Source organism: Poeciliopsis prolifica, unplaced genomic scaffold (genome assembly GCF_027474105.1).
Source record: "Poeciliopsis prolifica strain line A6 unplaced genomic scaffold, Auburn_PproV2 SCAFFOLD004, whole genome shotgun sequence".
NCBI lineage: Eukaryota > Metazoa > Chordata > Actinopteri > Cyprinodontiformes > Poeciliidae > Poeciliopsis > Poeciliopsis prolifica.
Window position 1 is genome coordinate 17,733,845 of NW_026562379.1, and position 22,143 is coordinate 17,755,987.

The 22,143-nt window shown below is 40.2% G+C and overlaps 2 protein-coding genes and 1 pseudogene across 2 annotated transcripts; 2 read left to right on the forward strand and 1 right to left on the reverse strand.

Annotated features, from left to right (window-relative positions):
* Nucleotides 1–260: 260 nt before the first annotated feature.
* On the reverse strand, nt 261–6,902 carry LOC129358885 (general transcription and DNA repair factor IIH helicase subunit XPD-like). Its single transcript, XM_055028114.1, has 13 exons — nt 6,760–6,902; nt 6,095–6,213; nt 5,849–5,918; nt 5,663–5,732; nt 4,684–4,785; nt 4,547–4,610; nt 3,418–3,539; nt 3,245–3,337; nt 3,082–3,154; nt 2,928–2,998; nt 2,537–2,680; nt 1,585–1,728; nt 261–471 (listed from the first exon to the last, which is right to left on the reverse strand). The coding sequence occupies exons 1-13, from the start codon at nt 6,900–6,902 to the stop codon at nt 379–381; spliced, it is 1,308 nt and encodes a 435-aa protein (XP_054884089.1). The 3' UTR covers nt 261–378.
* A 1,459-nt stretch (nt 6,903–8,361) lies between these two features.
* LOC129358886 (uncharacterized) lies at nt 8,362–9,910 on the forward strand (annotated as a pseudogene).
* A 2,314-nt stretch (nt 9,911–12,224) lies between these two features.
* Nucleotides 12,225–19,297, forward strand: LOC129358706 (antigen WC1.1-like). The gene is made up of 9 exons (XM_055027795.1): nt 12,225–12,295; nt 14,368–14,473; nt 15,823–16,148; nt 16,231–16,521; nt 17,185–17,493; nt 17,576–17,866; nt 18,093–18,461; nt 18,632–18,720; nt 18,797–19,297. The coding sequence occupies exons 1-9, from the start codon at nt 12,250–12,252 to the stop codon at nt 18,896–18,898; spliced, it is 1,929 nt and encodes a 642-aa protein (XP_054883770.1). The 5' UTR covers nt 12,225–12,249; the 3' UTR covers nt 18,899–19,297.
* The last annotated feature ends 2,846 nt before the right edge of the window (nt 19,298–22,143 follow it).

Below are 22,143 nucleotides of genomic sequence, written 5' to 3' on the forward strand. Positions count from 1 at the left end.
GTTTTTGTTTAGTTTTATTTAGTTACTTGAATAGTAAAGATAAAAACAGAAACAGCTGGATAGAAACATGTTTTATAGACAGAGTTATTAAAATGTGTGCAGTCAGAATATTAAATCTGCAGTAGTTTGAGTCTGTATGACAGACACTTTATAAACAAACTCACTTTTCACCAGAATCTATGTTTTTACAGAACCTCCAATTTTTTTTATTTTTTTTGTAACAGATGGATATTAAAAAAAATCAATTTACATAATCTACACGCTGATGAACAGTTTTTAAGTGTTTGTGGGAAGGCTGGTGCAGGAATAAAGTTTTCCTCCGTTTGTTTGAAATCTGGCGTTGCCATGGTGATGACATAATCCGCCGGATTATGGGTTTTAGGTCTGATGAGCCATCTGAGAGATTTTCTGCAGCATTTCCTCCGACTGCAGCTGCTCCAGAGTCAGCAGAGACAGACCAAGCTGGTCCTCCTGCAAAGACATTTTGAAACCATTCAGCTGCAATTGGTCAGAAATTTATAAAGCTCACTTAAAACTGATCAAGTGATTTCTGACATACTTTAATGCATTTGAATTAAAAAAAATCTTTTTTCTGCTTATTATCCATTCCAGCATCAAAAAAACGTCAACGCAGCTAGATGGTAAGTTATTTATTGTGCTGCTGCTACATCTCAAATAATTAGAACATGGAAAAAATTTATTATTTTTCTCATTTATGTCAGAGTTACACATTTTAAGCATCTATTTTTTTTTGTCATTTTTGATGATTTTGGCTCACAGAAAATAAAAGTGCAAAATTCAGAGCCTTGAGGAATTTTAAATATTACATAACACCAATAATAAAATATTACTTTAAATGTGAAAAATTCTCAAACTCATAAATTAAAAGATAATTTCTGAGATTAATGTAAAAAAATAAAATAAAATTTTGTTTTAGCAAATTTTCAACTTTTCAAACTCATTAAATTTGAGATTAATCTGAGAAAGTTTGTAGAAAAAAAAGAATATTTGAGTGTTTCCCAGCAAATTTTTTACTTTTCAAAGTAAAATTTTCTAATTTTTCTAAAACAAAATCCTCAGATTAATCTAAAAAATTTCCAGATATTTTCCAGCAAATTTTCAACTTCTCAAACTCAAAAATGTTCTAGTTTTTCTTCTATAATTTCTTTTGGGGGATTAATCTCAAAACTTTAAAGAGAAATACCACTTCTGATAAATATGTTTCATTTCCACTCGTGAAGCTCGACTATTCTCTTCAGGCCACATTCATCCTTTTTCCTACCACACTTTTTCCTTCCATTTAACTTTCTGATAACAAACTTGGATTTTGCACTCTGAATCAGCTTCTTAACTGAATTTTAGTTATATTTTCAAATTTACTCAAATTTATTAAGATTTTTGTGGAAAAAAACACAAAGAAATGAGGAAAAAAAAACATTTCAGATGTCAACTTTTTTTTTGCATTTAAAATTTTCACAATAAATGACAAACAATAAAAAGTACAATCAAAGTCAAGCTTGGATTGTACTTTTTCACAATATTCTCGTGTTATGAAAGCCATATATCCGTGTGGGTGGAGGTTACCTGTCTGAACGGCTGAGCCATCTGACGCAGGAAGTGCTTGGACAGCTGGACGGCTTCGTCCACCGTGAGGTTCAGGCTGCCGTCGTTGATGTGCTCCTGAATCCAACGAGGAAGTTTCCCACGTTTGTCTGATCGAGCGTATCTCTACGAACAAAAAGCTCCAATTACTCCCAAAAACTACTGATACAAGTTATTATTGACGAGTTTCTCCAAAACGGCCACTTTCTTAAAGACTTGAGTTTTCTCTTGAACCAAGATGGCCGACAATCGTTCTACAACATGTGGGGTTCACTATTTCAAAATATGCTGACACAAAATGTGAATATTATTTTGTGTCTGATGTATTAAATACTCTCTGAGTAAACAGAAATGATTAAACTTAGACATTTATCAAAAATAACAAAAGAGGAACCTATTAAGTTGCTGAGTAGAAAAAATAAAAGATGAAAAACAAAATATGTAAAATAATTCCATATGAACGGACAAATGTTCATACGAGTTACTTTTTTTTTGCTTTTGATGGAAAATTAAAATGTTATTGAGTCAAATATCTAAAAATCAGCTGTTGATCATCTCATATCTCCTCTGCTTCTCTGTCCTCCCGTTGAATCAAATCGGTAATCAATACATCAGAAATTGGTGCTGCTGCGTGATGCAGCTCGGCTGAAATAACAGCATTAACTATGATAACTTTAATAAGCTTGTCTTGTGTTTATATTTCTAAACAGAATCACATAAAGAGCATTTTTTAAATTCCTGTATCAACGGTTCAATTGTGAGCAGTGGCGCCCTCTGCTGGACAATGATAAAACTACAACACTAAAAGATAGAAAGGACTCCATAAATTAATCTATTGGAACTCATTTTAATCTAATAAAGCATTAATCATAAGTTGATTAATACTTTGCATACCGCAAACATTTTCTTTGTATGTTTACCGCTCACAGCTCACCTTGTCAGCAAAGACCATGAGGCCGTAGTCCGTCTTGCCTCTGATGGCTCTGCCGACGCACTGAGTGGCGTGTCGCATGGCGTCAAACGTCAGGAAGTCGTTCTCTCTGATCTGAAACTGATCCCGCAGATACTCCAGCCGAGCCTGGCGGACAAAAACACCCAACAGGAAACGTCAGCAGGAGGAAACTGTTGATGCCTGTCAGTCTGGGAAGGAAGATTTCCTTTATGTCAATAAAGACATAAATACAGACACATGTGATGAAATAAACCGGTGTGGAAAATTAATGCATAAAAAATATTCTATTCTGAATCTGAATCTATTCAGTTTATCTGCCAAATTAAAAATTTGCTGATTTGAAGTTTAGCTTCTCATTTCAGACGATTCTCACCTTCAGGATGCGGCTCTGAGTGTAAACATACGGGACTCCAAACATGATGACCGCTCTGCCAAAATGGTGAACTGAATAATACACGAAAACAAAAATGGAAGAACAGTTATTTGTTCGCTCAACCCGTTTCGTCGGACGGATCTGAATTATTTACCGAAGTCTATTCCTTCAGAGACCTTCCCCCGGGCCACAGAGAGGAGGATGGCTCCTCGGCCGTTCTCACACGCCTCACGAGAAACAAAACAGCAAAAATGAATCACATCTTAGCTCTTTTAAACAGTAAAACTGACTGAATGAATTCCCAGAACTCCTCTGACCTCCTGGTACTTTTCCAGAGCCATGCTGGTTTCCGCCGCGTCCTGCGTCTCGATGAAGATCAGCTTGTTTTTCTGGATGTTCTCCAGGATCCCCTGCAAACAGAAACCCGGAGTCGATTCCTTCAGCTACTCGTCTGGCTGCCTGAAAGCAGTGAGGCGTTGCCGACACCGACCTGTTCGTACCAAGACGCCACGATGTTCTCCATGTAGACGTAGCTGGTGAAGAACGCGACGATCCCGTCTGGAACCACCGCCGACATCTCCAGGAGGAGGTTGCCATAATTACGGATCACGGCTGCAAAACGACAGGTCGGCTAGATCAGGGCTGTGCAAAGTGCGGCCCGGGGGCCGTTTGCAGCCCTCGGGACGGTTCTGTGTGGCCTTTGTTCACAATTCAAGAACAGCACAGATTTATTTCTCCAAACTGTTGATGGTAAAACACTTCAAATAAGCTGAAGTGAAATTTCTACTGATTAAATAAAATGAATCTAAAGTGGGAACAAAACATTTGTTCAAAACAAAAAAACATTGAGGCTGGAAAAAAGGTTTTTCAAGTTACCAAAGTGAAGCAGACAATTTTCAAAACAAATCACATATAGAATATTTCCCTGAGTTGAAACAGAAAGAGAAATCTGAAACTCATAAAACAACATTGACTCTGATCTTGTTTTGATTTTTTTTTGAGTTTCAAAACATTTTTTTCAGTTTCAAATATATATTTTTAAAATTTCATAGCCTTTATAGTCAGTTTTAAAATATTTCTGTTCCAAATCTTTTTTTTCCAATTTCAAATCAGTTTTTAGTCTAAAATTCTGCTTTCAGCTTTAAATCTTTTTTCATTTCAGCAAACTTTATAACCCAATTTAACTCCTTATATGTAGAGAATTCAGAATAAACTTAGGCAACACACAGACTATTCAAATTAATTTGACAGCACCCATCTACTAAATCAGGCTAAATAAGAATGTTTTTAAAAATGCAACCAAAAAGAAGAACGCATCATGTTTTCGGACCCTAACCTTAACCCTAATCCTAACCCTAATCCTAATCACTAATCCTAACCCTAATCCATTTAAAATGATTTTCAGAAACTTTCTGTATAGAAATCAAGCAAATACATTTCATTAATTAAGATATTGTCTATTTAGTTTGTTTTTACAACAGAATTGTTTTGGCATTTCTCAAAGCAAAAGAAACGTATCGTTTGTTGCCCGCGGCTATTTCTACTTCACAGTTTTGGCCCCAGTTGTGGGAACAGCGACATGTTAAAGATAAAATAACACAGAATATACAGAAGCTCACCGAAATCCTCTCTCGTCTCGAACTTTGAGCTCAGAGCCACCTGGTCGTTTCCTCGGCCGACAATCTGTGCAAAAACAAAACAGCATCAGGAGATGAAAGACAAAATGGCCACCGAGCGTGAATGAAGTGTTGCGCACCAGAGGACAGAGGCAGGTTCGTGCGAGCGTCATAGTGAAGGACGCCATGGTGACGGGTCGAAAGTCGAGGATGCGAGGGTAGATGTCCAACGGAGAGAGAGTCTGACGGAAGAACGGAGGAAGAAACAGAGTTTAATTACTCAGAAGTCTTTAAATACAGCTTTCATTTAAAAAAAACACAACAACCGCATGTTTATATTTTAAATTGTTATTGTGAAAAACATTCATACAGGAAAATTGAAGCACTTTCATATATTTTCAAGGTAAACTGAGATAAAAACAATACAAATACAAACTATAAAAGGACAGTTTCAATTCAATAATATGTGATATAATTTAATAGTTATTAATAATAATGTCTTGTGATGGTATTCTGTTTAAACTAAAATATAACAAAGTTTTATGATTTGAAATGTCACACCTTCCAAGATCAAAGCATTAAACAAACAAAAAAAATCCCCCAATTTCAATTGTTCAACATGTAAAACATCAGATAATCAATAATTCACTGAATCATTAGTGACATATTGATCCATTACATTGAAACAATCCAAACAAATCATGTTCAGGTAAATGAGCTTCCTGCTCAAATTAAATGTCAACACATAAAACACAAAGAAAATGCAAAAAAACAACAAGAACAAAACAATCTGACCAAGTTTTCTGGCATTTAGCAAAACAAAATAATTTAGATAAATCTAACAAACCAAAATAGGAAAACTTTAATCTGGTTTAACTTCAGATAGTAAAAAGCTAAATGTGTCTGTCTTTTCATTAGGTGTATGAAAATATCCGGTTTCTGCTGTAAATAACATTTTACCAAGTTGGGTTTTTGATCAAGGACTAGATTGAACCAACGTCAGGGACTTATACAGAAATCAAGCACTTTCCAAACCTTGAAATCACCTGACTGAAAGGTAAGACCCGTAGGAACCTGGAATGGAATAAACAAGTTTGGGGAGGAAAAAGAGAGACGCACCCCTGAGGTGATGACGACGGACTGGAACCTCTGAAAAACAGGTTTGATGGCGATAGACGGGTCCATGCAGCTGGAAAACAGGGAGAAAAGCAGGGAGACAATTAATTAACTTATGACAATCGATTAAGGGTTTATTAAATTAAAATCATCAGCACCCAGAGATGTTTCCTGTTAATCATGACCCACCTAAAATGCAGCACAGGGTTGGCGATGGTTGGAGTTCTGTCCTCAAAAGGTTCGATGATGATGGTAAAACCTTTACAAGGAAAAAATCTCTTAAAACTAAACGTTGGTGCAGCAGGTCTTACTAAAACAAGTTTGCTGAAGGAATTTAGAGGTTTGCTCAGGACCCTAATCCTAACCCTGACCCTGACCCTAACCCTGATCCTGATCCTGACCCTGACCCTAACCCTGACCCTGACCCTGACCCACCTTGGCTGTAGGTGCTGACCAGAGTCGCAAAGTTAGAGATGAGCGTAACGGCCGAAAAGTCTGCGATGTCTGCGATCTCCAGAGTTCGCAGCAGCGACTGCAGCCTCTCCGCACAGAACCTGCAATCACACATGAAACGGCGTTAAATATATAAATATATGTCAGTTATACAAAATTATTCAGTCTCAGAAAAGCTGGCTGGTAAATATTAGAGCCAACAAGAGGTCAATGTTTTGTACTGAAGTAAATGAATCACTACTTTGATTTAGTTACAAATTATTTACAAAAATATATTCAAGTAAAAGGGTTTGACTGTCCAATTAATTTGTAAAATGATGTAATCATTTGGACAAAATATAAAATTATTAGCAGGTTCAGCTACTCAGAGGACTAAAATATTTTAAATTGATTAAAAATAAATATGAAATATCACCTTTCCAAAATTTCCATTTTCTAGAAAAATTTTTTTTTCCAAAAATAAAAAATTTTAGACTTTTGGATCTCAGAAATTTCAGAGTTTATTTTATATCAGTGCAATTGAAGGCCTTCTACTAAACTCTAGAGGAGAGACCAGATGAAGCAGTTTAACATTTCTGCAGATCGCTCTGAGTTAGTAAGTCGTTTTTTTCAGGGTTTATTATTAACACTAGAGAAGCCAGGCTGACCTGAGAGGTTTTCTGTCAATGCAGACTTTGTCGAAGATGTCTTTTAAGAACTGTGGGGCCAGCAGGTAGTGGTAGCTGTACACAACGATGTTGGCATGAAGAATCTGAAAACACACACAACCAGTGCAGTTGAAGCCTCTCATGCTAAGCGTCCGATCAGAAGCGTTTCTGGCACCACCTAGTGGTCAGAAGATGAACTACTTTTTCATAATGCTCCATCATCAGCAAAAAGTGATTTACCAAAACTAACTGATATTTCTTTAAAAATATCATTCATCATCACCGAGAATAATGTTGGACTTATCACACTTCCTTGAGGAGTTCCGTTTTCTATTTGTCATGATTGTGAAACATGAGAACCTATTTTAACTTGAACATTTCTATCAAACAAAAAATTTAATATCCAATTAAACATATTCCCGACTCAAGACTTATCTAAACCCTACACATTTGTACTGTGAAACACACCCACTTCCCAAATTGAAATCAATTAACTAATTAAGTGAATTACTAACCAAAAAACTTAAGAAACAAAATAAACATTCTAATTATAAATCAACTAGAAAACAAAATAAACTAAATAATCTAGATTCTAAACTTTAACTAAAAAATAATGGAGAAATAGCTCCTACAATGCATTTATGAAATAGTATGCTATGTTTCTAATATCATGTTAAATGTGTGAAACCATTCTTATTACATACATTTTCTCTTTATCATGTGGCTTTAAGCAAACGTTCGGTGTGAGATTCTCTGCCAGGTGGAGGTTGAACGGCGGTCCAATAGCGAGAGCAGATCCCAGCGTCTTGCACTGCCAGCTAAAACACTGAGATTATTAATTCAGATTATTTGCTGAGCTTTCTGACCGTCTTCCTGTTGAGTGTTTGAGAAAAACAACCTCCGGATGTCTTTGTTTCCTGCATTGAGCCTCGATGTTGCGAAACTCCGTCACGTGTTTGTTTTTTAAATGCTACATTAGATTCGTTGTGTTGATGCAGTTTGACCTGCTTCACCCCAGAGATAATTTTCCCCATTTACTCAGAGCGTTAAAGTTTGACACGACATCGTTTAGGACTTGCTGCTGCTGCGCTTCGGCTGTGTGAAGGAAAGAGGAGATAAGCTGAACACGCAGGCTGCAAAGTGAGATAAATGTGGTCAGTTTTGCTGATCGGCCATCAGCGATTATACACACGGAAATCGGCCGATTTTGGAGCCTATGTGAAATTTCAAGTTGGGAGACTCGACCCAGCTGACACTCATCTCTCATTACCCCGTCCTACCGCAGCCAATCGGGTTGGCGAACTACGTCGCTGCAAGCCAGTCGTCATCCAGGAATGCATTCAAAAGCCAAGCCACCAGAGGGGTTGTCCTTCTAGTCGGTGCGCTTGACTCCCTCCTACGCTCACATCTCTCCCAAACTCCGCTCAAAAATCCTCCAGGGCCAGTACGTGAACCTTGTCTCTCTCATCCTTCCGTCTGCCGAAGTGGACCAGTGCATCACCTCATCGGCCGGACTCACCGCTATCTTCAAGCAATCCACGCCTTTCAAAAGACCTCTCCATCGGAGAGTTTCTGGTGGCCTTCGGCGTCTACCGTGACGTCATGTGCTCCGTCTACCCGGACCGTCACGTTGAGCTCTACTCGTACCTCTCGCTCATCGCCGATTTAAATCTTAAGTACGGGCGGTCCCTGTTTTATCATTACCACAAGGCATTCGCTGCCAAGGCCGCTACAATCCTGTCACAAACAGCATCCGCTTGGGCTGGTCCGTCCTGGACACGGAACTGTTTGCCATGCTCACTCAGGGCTCCACTTGCCTCACCTGTTCCGCAGTCGGCCACCAGAGCGCTCTCTGCCCATCTCTGCCGTCCTCTGCCGTCCTCGACCTGTCCGCCCCCATGGCGGTTTGACCCCCAGCATCAACAGTCTTATTCCCAAGGAACCCTCTTCCCTCTGCTACGCCTCAGTCGACCATGCCATCTCCCTCATCAAGACAGCCGGACGGGGTGCCTTCCTCGCTAAGGCCGACATCGCGGACGCTTTTAAAGTAATCCCCGTGCACCCCTCCGATTGGCACCTTCTTGGCGCTAAATGGAATGGCTTCCTTTATTTCGCCGTCAGGCTCTCCTTCAGCTGTAGGAGTAGCCCCAGTCTGTTCGACACTCTGTCCGAAGCACTGTGCTGGGTTCTCCTCAATGTCTCCCGACTGCCCGCGGTCCTTCACCTCCTCAATTATTTTCTCCTCGTCGACGCCCCCTCTCCCTCACCCAGTCCGTCTCTGTCGGTGCTTCGCCAGCTTTTCGCTCGCGTAGGCGGGCAAAACCATCGGTCCTGTGACCGAGCTCCAATTCTTCGGGATTTCTCTCGACTCCGTCTCCATGATCGCTTCGTTGCCGCAGGATAAACTGTCTCGTATCCACGACGTGTCTCATTCTTTCGCCTCGGCGTCAGCGGTCTCGAAACGCCAGGTCCTCTCGCTGCTGGGCCACCTTAATTTTGCCATGAGAATAATCCCCCAGGGTCGTTCCTTTATTTCGCGCCTCCTCGATTTAGCCAACTCGGTCCCCTCTCTATCAGACCGCGTCAACCTAGACGACGGCTGCCGCTCGGACCTCTCGTTCTGGTCGAAGCTTCTTTCGGGTTGGACGGCATCTCGTTTTTCTATAACGACGCCTTCTCTCCGCCGACTCGCTGCAGTTTTTTACGGACGCTGCCCCGTAAAATATTTTGGGGGATATTTTAAAGGTATTTTAAAGGTAAATGGTTCGCCGGGAAGTGGCCCTCCTCTTTTCTCCAATCCGAGTCATCAGCTTTTTACGAAATAGTCCCCATCGCCGTTGCTTGCTGCATATGGGCCACCATGGTCTCGCCATGGTCCAAGCGGTTAGTAAGGGCCGCTCTCTTCCAGTTCAATCATGCCCTTCATCCGTCGCATCACGTGGCAGGCCGTAACCCACAACTTTATCATCGCGGCTCAGCACGTGTCCGGCTATTCCAACGCCATTGCTGACGCTCTATCTATCTCGTTCTAAATTTCAGGTCTTCCGCCATCTGTGCCCTTCTACCAACGCTCGCCCCGAACCGATCCCGGCCCTCGCAGATCTCCGACTCAATTAAGAGTCTCTATTCATTCCCTCCTGCGCTCGGCTGAATATTACATTAAGTCGGGCTTTGCTCCTTCCACGCTCTCCTCCTACACTTTTTCCTGTTCAAGTTTAACAATTTTACATGCTAAATTTTTGAAACAAAACAAAATAATCTATTTATTATTTTTATAACTAAGGAACAATCTAGAAATCTCAAATAGTTTCATTAGAAAAGTCCAACAAAAAGAAAACAATTTTAAAATGATGTGTCAATACGTTTTCATGAACTTTAACATATTTAAATTGAGTAAATTAAAGTGGACCAAACAGGACTGGTGTGAATGTTTGACATTGTATTTTGGCCAGTGATTAAAAAAAAAATAATAATTCTGCCAAAAACTGGAAAATTTTCTAGAAAACAAAAATCAATTTGTTAGTTTAAAAAATTTGTAAAGGAAAAACTGAAATTAATCAGAAATTTTCTAGAAAACAACTTGAAAAGTAAAATATTTAAAATTTTGATGGCAAAATTTCCACATTTTTTACAGTTCTGGATTGTTTTGCTATAATTGTATTAATTTTTTTGTCTTTCTATCTACGGCCTTAGTTTGCTGTCACATAAATGGACCTTAGTTTGAAACTACAGAATGGATTCAACTGGCAACAGAAACCTGACAGATTAGGAGGATTTTAACCAAAGGATCATTTTTTAAATGAGGTTAAACACTAAGATGTTTCTCTTTTGTTGACTCAGTTTCTGCTTTTATAGATTAAATTAAATTTAAAAGCCCTGACTCAGGTCCGGCCCTTTTTACCAAATAGAAAAGTGATTTACAGATTTGTCTCTACACAAATTAAACAACTTTACTGCATTTTTATTAACATTTAGATGTTTTATTCCTAAAACACTAAATTTTCTGTTTACTGATGATGTTAGTTTTAAAAATCAGCTTCAAAAGCAAATATTTTGTTTTGGGTTGTTACTTTTCTTCTGCAGAGCATCAATGCCCCTCCCCCACCTAATGCTGCAAGTCAGCTGACTGCAATGAAGTTTTTCAGATTGACTGATTGGAAATATTTAAACTCAAACAAGAAAGATGATCTTTTCTTTTTTGTTTAGCTTTAGTGCTAAGCTAATAATTATCTGGACTAATAGATTAGTGGAGTTAATTATTACAGAAAAGAATAAAAATTTATCTCAGAAGTTGTAGTTTAATTTATTTGGGGATTTTGAAGAGTCAGTGGCTTTTTGTTTAGTGACGGATATTTCATCATTCAGTATATTGAGTCAGCCAAGCAGATGGAAACTGTGATACTATCAAAAGATGATAAACATGCAAAAACATGTTTTATGTAAAATTATGAAGGTAAAAAATATAATTAGTCCATCAGAGCAATTAGAAATGCCAGAAAACCTGCTGGTTTCTTAAAATGCACCACAGAAGCCCGACCCGACTATCAAACTCAACTTTGGGCCAACCGGCTCGAATTTTGGCTCAGAGCTGCAAATGTTGAGATAATAGTTTAGATTTTCATGCATGCATGTTGCTGCAGCAGCATAAAGGGGCTGGTATGTTTAATATTCTAAATAATAAATGTTTTGAGCTAAATGGACCTAAAATATCTCAGCTCTTTGAAATAAACAACTTTTTCCAGCTGAAGATCTAAAGTTTAGATTCACCCTGAAAAACCTGGTTATGTTGCAATAAAGCTGATAATGTTGCTGACGCTTCAATCCAGATTAGCATCACTCAGCAAGCTCACGGCAGCACACAGAGGCTGAACACCCAGATTAATATCTAGATTTCTCTCTCTGCCTCTATGAAGCCTTTCTGCTCTGATGACCAAAGACAGAAAAACAATAATTCAAATATCCAGATTTATAATCTGAAATGTTCCAGGAATCTTCCTGGAGGAGAAACTGACCACTTCTCCTCCCTCTGCTACTTTCTCCTACTACTCTCCATCCTTGCTCCAGGTTTTCCCTAGAAAACTTGCTGCGTCTGGTTCATAGCAGCAACACCTGGGCTCAGTTCTGCTCAGCAGTGACTCCTTGCTGCAGGGAAGCTGAGCTGCTGCTGCCAACAACATCAGGTTCCCCTTCAGTGGATGAAACACACCTGGATCCACTCCGGCCACTTGCAGAACAAGCACTGAACTAAACAGGAACAACAGAGACTGGTGAAAGCCTGAATCCCAGTAGGCCCAGTATGAGCCCAGTATGAACCCATCTTCACCATGAGCTCCTAGGAAGGAGGCGTTTTCTCTGAAAGCAGCCAAAGACGTGAACTGTGACGTTCAGGAAGTAGCAGATAAAACAGCTTAAAGTAGGAAGTCTGCAGAGTCTGGAGCCTCATCCTGATCACATCAAGAGACGAAGCTTCGCTCCACATTCAGAGGAAACATGGACCAAACAGCTCTGATGCTGCTGCTGTGTCTCTGCAGCTCAGGTAGGACTCCACTTTCACACAAAACACTGATATTCACTGGAGTTCAAGTTCAAACGATCGACTGATAAACATGTTAAATTTTACTATCAAAAACCTGGAAACTGTTTCTGGTCTCAGATCGTAGAGCTGCTGCTGCAGTTAGTGATGTTTATATTGTCTACTTGCTGCTAAGGAGCCAATAACATCACAGTTGTTGGTTTCAGTGTTTTGATGAAGTAAAGCACTTTGAACTGCCTTGTTGCTGAAATGAGCTATAAAATTAATCTGATTGATTGATTGATAAGGAGAAGCTGCAGAAACTCTGCAGCGGCGCTGAATCTGCGCAGTAAACAGGTGGAGCCGCATAAAATGGCTCCTTCTGCATGAATCCTCTCATCTTCCTCTTGGCTCCACAGGTTCTCTCTGAGGTTCTGGTCAGGCCCGTTTGCTGGCCAACCGAGCCCAGTAGCACCACGGTCACTGGACCAGCTTCTGGTGCCGCTGGTTGTGCTGGTGAAAACGTTTGGGCTCCGTCTGACGTGGGAGCGTCTCAGGCAGGATGTGGATCTGGCCTGCTGCAGATTAGAATCAATCAACCAATCAATCAAGTTTATTTGTAAAGCACATTTCAGCACCAAGGCGGTTCAAAGAGCTTTACGTCATAAAAACACAAAAATAAAAAAAGACGCCAGTTTACAGTAAACCAGTAAACTGTACATTTGGTCAAAGTGTCGTCGTTACACATCAAATGTTGATCAGTTTCATTGATTATGTTTTCTAAAGCAAATCTGACCTGCTGGGTTTTTAGTCCAGATTTAAAGGAACTCAGTGTTTCGGTTGTTTTGCAGAGTTAATTATTGAAACGGCTTTTCAATCATTTTGCCGATGAATGAAAGGTTGGAGATCGGCTGTAATTCTGCAGCAATGATTCGTTCAGATGGTTTTTATATCAGCGGTTTGAAAACTGCTGGGGGAAACACCTGATGAGAGCGAAGAGTTTTACTATTTGAATCGGATCAGATGAAATGACAGGCAGGACTTCCTGAAGAAAAGTTGTGGGTGTGACATCAAGACAGCAGGAAGAGGAGCTTCATTCATTTATTATGTCTTCTGAGTTTTTAGAGTTCAGTATTTAAAATTGAGTCGTTTTTTTCTGCATTTGTTATGTTCAGTATAGCATTGATATTGGATTTAGAGAGGATGTGCAGATTAATCCTCTAATTGTGGTGATTTTCTCTAAAGAAATGTGCAGGCCCAGTTTGGCTGCAGCTCAGGTGGTTTGTGAGTCTGTCAGCTGTAGCAAATGAAGCTCAATCATTGTTCATGTTCTGCTTTATGAGCGTTTCCCTGCAATGTTAGTGCAGACGTTGGAGATTTCACCATAAACGTGACGTTGAGTTTCACTCCGTTGACGTTCGGCCCCAACAGAGTCGTCTTGCAGATCTATAATATACATCTGTGGTTTCAAAGGTAACAGTGAAACAATCAGACGGGGCCACATCAGTTACAGAGACGCTGGAATATTCACAGCCTGCCTGATAAGCAGGTCCATAATGTGTCCTTGATGACGTGTTGCTGGGTTAACATGTGAATTAAAGCAAAATGATCAACAATATCACAGCTTTTAATCCCCTCTGTCTTCAGGCTCGTCAACATGGTGTTGAAATCTCCCACAATTATTTAACTGTCAGAATCAATGAATATAACAGATAAAAACCCATTAAAGTCAATAGAGATGTTTTCCACATATGATGGGATTTTGCATAGAGTTAGCATCAGAGCTCATTTATGGACTTTTACACAAAAACAATAAATTTGACTTTGGTTGGTCTCAGTAAAGACATCAAGTATAAATGGGTAGAAAAGGAGAATAATGAGAAACATTTCAGGTCTTACTACAGAGCATACATAACACTTCAGTCTGGGCTTTAACTAGGCCACTCCTACATAAAGGTGCTTTGATCAGAACCATCCATGACAGCTCTGCCTCTAAGAGAAGATAAAATAAACACCATCAACAGGATCCTGTCATCACATCCTAAATCAATCTGTCTTTGCTTTTTAACCCAACATGTAAATGTTGTTTCTTCCAGCGCTGGCTGATGAACTCAGACTGGTAGCAGGAAGGAGTCGCTGTGTTGGCAGACTGGAGAAGAAGGAACGGGGAGACTGGGAACCAGTGAAGTATTGGGACTATAACGGGAACTTTACATCAGCAGCTGGATTTTGCAGACAGCTCCACTGTGGATCTGTGGTGGCGTTCCAAGGAGATGAGAGCGGCAATGTAGAGATCGTCTGTTCAGGTGATTTCATATCCTGGCCAGTGTCTTCCTGTTCTGCTTCCAACTCCACTTTAAAAATATTCTCACTTCCAGCTCAGTCTGGGCTTCTTCCCCTTCACCTGGATTCCTCTGGTAGATTTTCTACTGGACCAATCAGTGAACAGAAGAAGTTTGAATGATGACCTTGATTTGCTGTTATTGTAGAAACACAGTCTGTCTGTAGTTTAATCAATGGCAGTGGAGGAAGTTCAGTCCATGTTGGTCACACTTTCAAATATTGAATGAACATCAACAGTCGCCTCATTGGGCTCTTCTCTGTTTTGTGGTGGACAAATTATAGTAAGGTAATATCTGCTGGTTGTATTGTCTTCATCCTAAATGCCAGTGAACTCTCACCAAATGAAGCTGTTTGGTTTGCAAGCACAAGGTTGGGAGATGTTTTCCTGCAGCTGCATGAGAACCAGCCTTGGTATAAAACTCCTGTTGTCTCTGCCTGGGAGTTTTCAATGGGAAATGTTTCACTATAGATCGTCTGATCTGCTCTCTGTATTGAGCACAATGTGCCAATAAACCTGATTGAGTGATTTCATATATCACTGCTTGGTAATTGATTTTTTCCCTCAACATGTTTGCAGCCCAGAAAACTTCCAGTAAACTTAGTGTGGATCTGGTGCATTGCATGTCATGGACAAACATTAGACACTGGGTGAAATTTAAAACCTCAGCACAGTCCAGACTCTCTGGATGAACCAAAGTGTGGAACAGAGCGGCTGGTTTTTACCAGGTTAGTGACTGAATGAAGTTTGATTAGATTAAAGGGGAACCAGTGGAGCAGATTCAGGGCTATAAAAACCTCAATGTCACTGAGAAGAAGCTGATCAAATGTTGCACTTCCTCCACAAATTAAGTTCAGAGAGTTAAGATGATAGTTTTCTATGATTCTGTCATTAAATCTGTCATTTGCTTTGTAGAAAACAATGATAAAATATTAATAATTGATCATTCATAGGTTCTTTGTGCTGTTCTAGTGTAATTTTCTCTGTTTGTCTTCAGTTTTTTCCGTTCATCTCCAGGCCTGCAGTAAAGCAGATGCTAAAAGTGCAAAGAATATTAAACATGAGATATAAAAATAATAAACTCTTCCCCCCCCCCCCTCTCCGCCCGTTCTCCACTAGTTGGTTTGTTCCTCCACAAAGTCTGAACTGGATTGTAGCTTTGCTGAACAAACTGGAACCAAATTCAGTGAAAATGTTGAATTAACTTTTTTCTTTCTGCATCCACAGATTCAGTCAGGCTGGTTCCAGGGACCAACCGGTGCTCAGGCAGACTGGAGGTGAAGACCAACCAGTCGTGGTCCTCAGTGTGTGAAAAAGACTTTGACCTGCAGGATGCACAGGTGGTCTGCAGGGAGATTGGCTGTGGGCCTCCTTCAGTCCTCCAGGGGGCGCTCTATGGAGAAGCAGAGGCTCCAGTGGGGAGCAGAGAGTTCCTGTGTGAAGGCAGTGAGTCTGCTCTGCTGAACTGCAGCAGCAGGAAGAGTTCAGGTAGAAACAGCTGCTCACCTGGTCAAGCTGTTGGACTCACCTGTTCAGGTAGAGGAGGATCTGCAAACCTGCTGCTGTTCACTGCTTCACTTCCTTCATTAATGAACTCTCTGTCTCTGCTCACATCAAGACATCAGGTTGGTGGGAGAGGCCAGTCGATGTGCCGGGAGACTGGAGATGTTCCATCATGAAGAGTGGAGACCAGTGGCTGTTTGGACTAATTACTGGGACATAAACTCAGCTCCTGCAGTTTGTGCTGCACTGGACTGTGGTTCTGCTGTTTCAGCAAGAAATTCATTTGGAGGTACAGTGAGACCAGTTTGGAGGATCTGGTCTGACTGTTCTCAGTCAGGATCTGCATTAAAAATCTGTTTACCTGCTGATGAAACCAGTAATCAGAGCAATGAGATCATCTGCTCAGGTAAATCTGAACTCATATTTATATATTTTAAAATGTTTCTTCCATCAGGTTCCAGACGTCTGCAGAGAAACCGTCACCTTTAACTAAGAACCTGAAGCCTTGAGGGAAACTAAAATAATTTAAATATCCAGATAAAGTTCTCAGTTTATTCCAATAGATGAACAAAAACTCATAATTTTGATAACTTTTAATCTCTGCTGCTTTGAAGTCGATGCATCAAAATCCCAGGAGTTCAAGGAAATCAAACATGTTTAAAACCTGAAAATCAACAGGAAATGACTTTTGATCCAAAATGGTGGACTTCCTGTTTTTAGTGGAAATAGCAGGAAAACCTTTTGTTTGTTATGGTTGTTGGCCTGGCTGAACTAGGGGGCGCTGTTCAGCCATATTGCCATATTTATTTTTAATTCCACTTAAATATTCACATTTTCACAGAGATTAAAGTTTGTTAGACATTTAGTGAGTTTATGATCATGTTAAGGCCCAAAATGTGATAAATTCAGCAGAAATAATAATGAATGATAAACTTGCAGGTACAGTCGGTTTCACTTCACTTTGTTTTCTTGACCTTTATTTTCATCAAACTCAGAGATGTTTCCATGAGTATCTAGAAAAATAAAGTTCTGAAATATTTTAAACCTTTTTTTCTTTCTGCATCCACAGATTCAGTCAGGCTGGTTTCAGGGACCAACCGGTGCTCAGGCAGACTGGAGGTGAAGACCAACCAGTCGTGGTCCTCAGTGTGTGAAAAAGACTTTGACCTGCAGGATGCACAGGTGGTCTGCAGGGAGATTGGCTGTGGGCCTCCTTCAGTCCTCCAGGGGGCGCTCTATGGAGAAGCAGAGGCTCCAGTGGGGAGCAGAGAGTTCCTGTGTGAAGGCAGTGAGTCTGCTCTGCTGAACTGCAGCAGCAGGGAGAGTTCAGGTAGAAACAGCTGCTCACCTGGTCAAGCTGTTGGACTCACCTGTTCAGGTAGAGGAGGATCTGCAGACCTGCTGCTGTTCACTGCTTCACTTCCTTCATTAATCAACTCTCTGTCTCTGCTCACATCAAGACATCAGGTTGGTGGGAGAGGCCAGTCGATGTGCCGGGAGACTGGAGATGTTATATCAAGAACAGTGGAGACCAGTGGATGTTTGGGATCGTTTCTCGGACATGAACTCAGCTCCTGCAGTTTGTGCTGAACTGGACTGTGGTTCTGCTGTTTCAGCAAGAAATTTAAATGAAGCTTCAGAGAGACCAGTTTGGTGGATCTGGTTTAACTGTTTGCAGTCAGGATCTGCATTAAAGATCTGTTTACCTGGTTATAGAACCAGTGATCAGAGCCATGAGATCATCTGCTCAGGTAAATCTGAACTCATATTTATATATTTTAAAATGTTTTTTCCATCAGGTTCCAGATGTCTAGAAACTAAAACTGGTTTAAATATTACTGACTTTACTGAATCATAAAGTTGTTAGTAATCATGTAGAAACATGCTAGTGACCATGGTAACCAGTCTATGATCAGCCATCTTGTTTTCCACCTCAGATCAGATCCAGTTGTCTCTGTGTTTCCTCTGCGTTGCCAGGTCTGCTGGTTGAGCCGCTCATCTTCCTCTCTTCCTCCACTGACGGGGTCTCCACAGGCAGAAAGCAGGGGTCTGAGCTCCTCATTGGCTCAGAGTTCAGCATCATGTGCTCCATCAGGCCTCAGTATGCAGGCGGCTCCTTCCAGCTCATCTTCAGCACCTCTAACTACACTCAGAACCAGACCCTGCCAGCTGTTAATCACTCCGCCCTCTTCCTGTTCGCTGCTGCTGGCCACGCCCACCAAGGAACCTACCGCTGCCTTTACCACGTCTACGTTTTCTCCCATAACTTCTGGTCTATGAGCCAGCCTCTCAACCTCACTGTCTCAGGTAAACTCATGGAGTCCATCAGGAGAAGTTCTGCTTCAGGTGAACCAGCAGCTGTCTGCCTCATTCATGAGGTCAGAGAGGAGGATTGATTATATTAATGTTCATGATCTACAGGCAGCATGAAAACCAGGGTCTATGTGATTATTGTTCATTTCTAGCTGGACTCATCTGATGAAAGCTGATCCTGAATCTGTTTCATTCATTTTCAGCCCATCTCACTGCTTTGATCATCAGACTGGTTGTCGTCCTGCTGGGAATGCTGGGAATGCTGGGATCCGTCCTGCTCCTCAACTATAAGGTACTGCATGTATCATGCATGATGTGTTCAGTTGGGAAAGTTGTTGCCTTGCAGCTGAACCATCCTCTGTTTCCAGGCCAGGAGAAACCAGAAGTCTGGACCAGAAAACATCATGATGAACGTTCTTGATGAAGGATCCAGAGCTGAAGGCGGCTTAGAGGAGGAGGCTGCAGTCTGAAGGAACCAGGAGAAAATCATCTTGGTTTCACATCCACAGGAAGGAGCAGAGACACGTTTCAGACTCCTGGGAATCTGTCCGTCTATTTATCTATGATAAAATGTCTCTGAGCTCCTGCAGCAGGAAGGAAGTTCAACATTCAGAAATTTGTATCTGGACTAAACCTACAGAAGTAAAACCTATATAAGAAGGGAAAAGAAAACATCCACCAAACAAAATATAATAGAAAACCCACTTGATCAAAATCTGATCATCAACCTTGCAAGGATAGCATATGCTAGGATATTTGGGGTCAAAGGTTAGGCAGCCATTTCCATTCAGGCCCTGAATCCAGCTTGTGTCCTTGTCTTGGTTGGGGTTATGAATCAGACTTTAGCTGTTTCTCTGAACTCTGTATTATTATAAAGTTACTGAATATTTTCTTTTTTGCATTCTTATGACATCCTTAAATGTTTCATATGCTTTATGAAAGAAAATGTGTTTGCTTGCAGTCTGTTTTGTAGCTCAGTAGATTGTTAAACTGTGAGGATGGAATGAAACCTTTCCTATCAAACAGTTTGCTGTGTTTTGCTCGAGGCTCTTTCTCCTGACTGTGTTCAGTGAGCAGAGACTCCAAATGCTGTAAAGCCTTCAAATAAATATTGACAAAGAATTGATATATTCTCTCTGGTTTTTGATCGTTTTTCCTCAGTCTGTTAAAGATCATTTCAACCACATACAGGATCCAATGAGGTTGAGGGCAACAGGAGATCAGATGCATCGACCAGCCTAAGTAGTTAAACTTCAGTCCACTTCCTGGGTCAGGTGTGGGCAACTCCAGGCCTCCAGGGTCTCCTGCAACTTTTAGAGTATCTCTACTTCAAATAATGACTCAGATGTTCCATCAGGTTCTACATGAACGTGACTGTTGAGTGAGCAGAGACTCCAGACGGTGTAAAGGTTTGGAATAAATGTGTCCAAAAAATATATAATCTCTGGTGTTTGAAACTGATTTTCCTCACTCTTTGCTAAACATAATTTCCATAACACAAGGAATGTTTTTAAATTGTATTTTATTCTGCCACCATGCAAGAGGAATGATATAGAAAATTTATTTTTAGAGAAATAAAAGTTTTATTTATATAGTCTTCTAAATGTGCATTTATGTAATAGTATTCTATGTTTCTAATATTATGTTAAATGTGTGAAACCATTTCTGTTACAAACATTTTCTGTTTACATGTGGACCCCATGAATAGTCGCCATTGTTATAGATCCCTTCCGCCTAGAGCAGTGACGTCACGCTGCGACGTTCTCCACCCCGTTCGGCCATCTTTGATAGCAGCAATAGTTATAGCCTCAAGGAGTTAGCTAACAGCTAGCTGCTAGCTCACATCGCTAAGTAAAAGGTTTGATGCTACTATCAAACCAGTGGCTTTTAACACAAAATTCAAGTCCAAAATAAACTTTTCTGCCATTTTAGCAGCATTAAAAGCTTACCACTGTTGGGAGTATAAGTTTGGTTATATTAATTTTAGAAACAGTTAATCTTTCTGCATATGAGATATTAGAAGTAGCGTGAATATTTTGAGTAGATTTTAAGTTAGGTAGATTTAGATAAAGATTCAAACTAAAACAACTGCTGACTTTCTGAACTTACATAAAGAGGGCCTTCAGAAAGGGAGAGTGTTGTACCAGCGGATTGAAAGCAGAGGTTGAGGGGGTCTGCCTGTTCACAAGATGAGTCAAATTCTTTGGTGTCTGTTTAGGAGTTAGGAGTCACAAATTTTGGTCTGAAATGTTTAAAGGAGGAGACTGGTACAGGAAGACCCTGTTTGAGAATGACCGTTGTTCTCTCCATACATTTGCTTTTGGGTTTGAACAGGTCTCAATAAAATTAACATTAAAACGCCCAACAAGGGGAAGACACACCTTCAAATGCATATATTTAATTAAGGGAATACACCTCCTTATAAAATGTCTGTTTTACAGCAGAGAAAACAAATTGCTTGGTTTGCAGCCGTGAGAGCAATTCCCAAGAATGCATTCTTGTGTCTCTCATTGTGTTTTCCTTTCCAACTCGTTGCAGGTAATTGTGTGTTTTGTTATGTGTTTGGACTTCTTGATAATCTGGGTGTAATGCTGATGTGACATCCTATGTGCATTGAATTCATTGAAGAAAACTCTAGATATGTCTGAAGTTTGATGTTGAATGGTTGTTCTCTGTGCTTTCCACTGTGCATGCCGAGTCCCTGGATCCGGGAGACTAGAGGAAAATTAACGAGCCAAGTAAATCTATTCCTCTAAGTAAAAACACAACTTTACTGCGTAACTCGCTTTAGTAGAAAGAAGGAACAACGAAGGTCTCGGAGAATCCCACTCGCTGAAATACGGAGCCCCCTAGTGGACATGGAGAGAACAATTCTTTTGCGTCGCCTAGAAATTAGCAAATACTCTCTGGTCTATTCTGTAAACAGTCACAAAAATCTATTTAATATGTCAAATATATACACATTTCAAGAGCGTCGGTTTTTAGCTCTCTGGTGCAAAAAACTGACTGAAAATGTATTTATTCGCTGCATGTTTGTGTCTGTTTGTGAGGTTGAGACGGAGCTGCACATGAAAACGGCCCTTTATTCAGACAACCAACACAAAAAGATACAACAAAACTTTATCTTGTGAAAATAACTCAGAAATGGTCCCAATAATTTGAATGTATTTTTCTTTCTTAGCTTCTTATGTAAAGTTTCTGTTTATATCTTAGAAGAGATAGAAAGATGGATCTGATCATCAGCACATTAATGAAAGGCAAAACGTATTGCAAGGTAAATCAGAAGAACATGTTCAATTATTTGATTTCAAACATGCCTGTCATTACTTGCTGTGTTTTAGTCTTAAATGTCTTATTTTTTTTTTTATCGCTCTGAGATCATTTGTATGGAAGCCGTTTCTGCCACTCCGTTAAAAATAAACAAATCTCATTATAATAAGATAATTTTTTTTAAGAGAGTGGCTGAAATGGCTCCCATAAACTTGTATTAGGTTTGCAATGTTGACTAAAATTAAAATAACCAAGTCCACTCTGACCAACTGGGTCCAGATCCACCGCAAAATATTTATGTTTTTGTTTAGTTTTATTTAGTTACTTGAATAGTAAAGATAAAAACAGAAACAGCTGGATAGAAACATGTTTTATAGACAGAGTTATTAAAATGTGTGCAGTCAGAATATTAAATCTGCAGTAGTTTGAGTCTGTATGACAGACA

Bases quoted from the DNA above. Each gene is read 5' to 3' on its own strand.
- LOC129358885 (XM_055028114.1), bottom strand. From the start codon at position 6,902: ATGAGAGGCTTCAACTGCACTGGTTGTGTGTGTTTTCAGATTCTTCAT. The intron at 5,733-5,848 runs GTGGGTCATGAT...CCTGTTTTCCAG, and splicing joins AACCCTGTGCTGCATTTTAG to CTGCATGGACCCGTCTATCG. The intron at 4,611-4,683 runs GTGCGCAACACT...GTTTTTGCACAG, and splicing joins GAACCTGCCTCTGTCCTCTG to ATTGTCGGCCGAGGAAACGA.
- LOC129358706 (XM_055027795.1), top strand. From the start codon at position 12,250: ATGGACCAAACAGCTCTGATGCTGCTGCTGTGTCTCTGCAGCTCAG. The intron at 12,296-14,367 runs GTAGGACTCCAC...TGTTTCTTCCAG, and splicing joins GCTGTGTCTCTGCAGCTCAG to CGCTGGCTGATGAACTCAGA. The intron at 14,474-15,822 runs CGGGAACTTTAC...AATTAACTTTTT, and splicing joins GTGAAGTATTGGGACTATAA to TCTTTCTGCATCCACAGATT.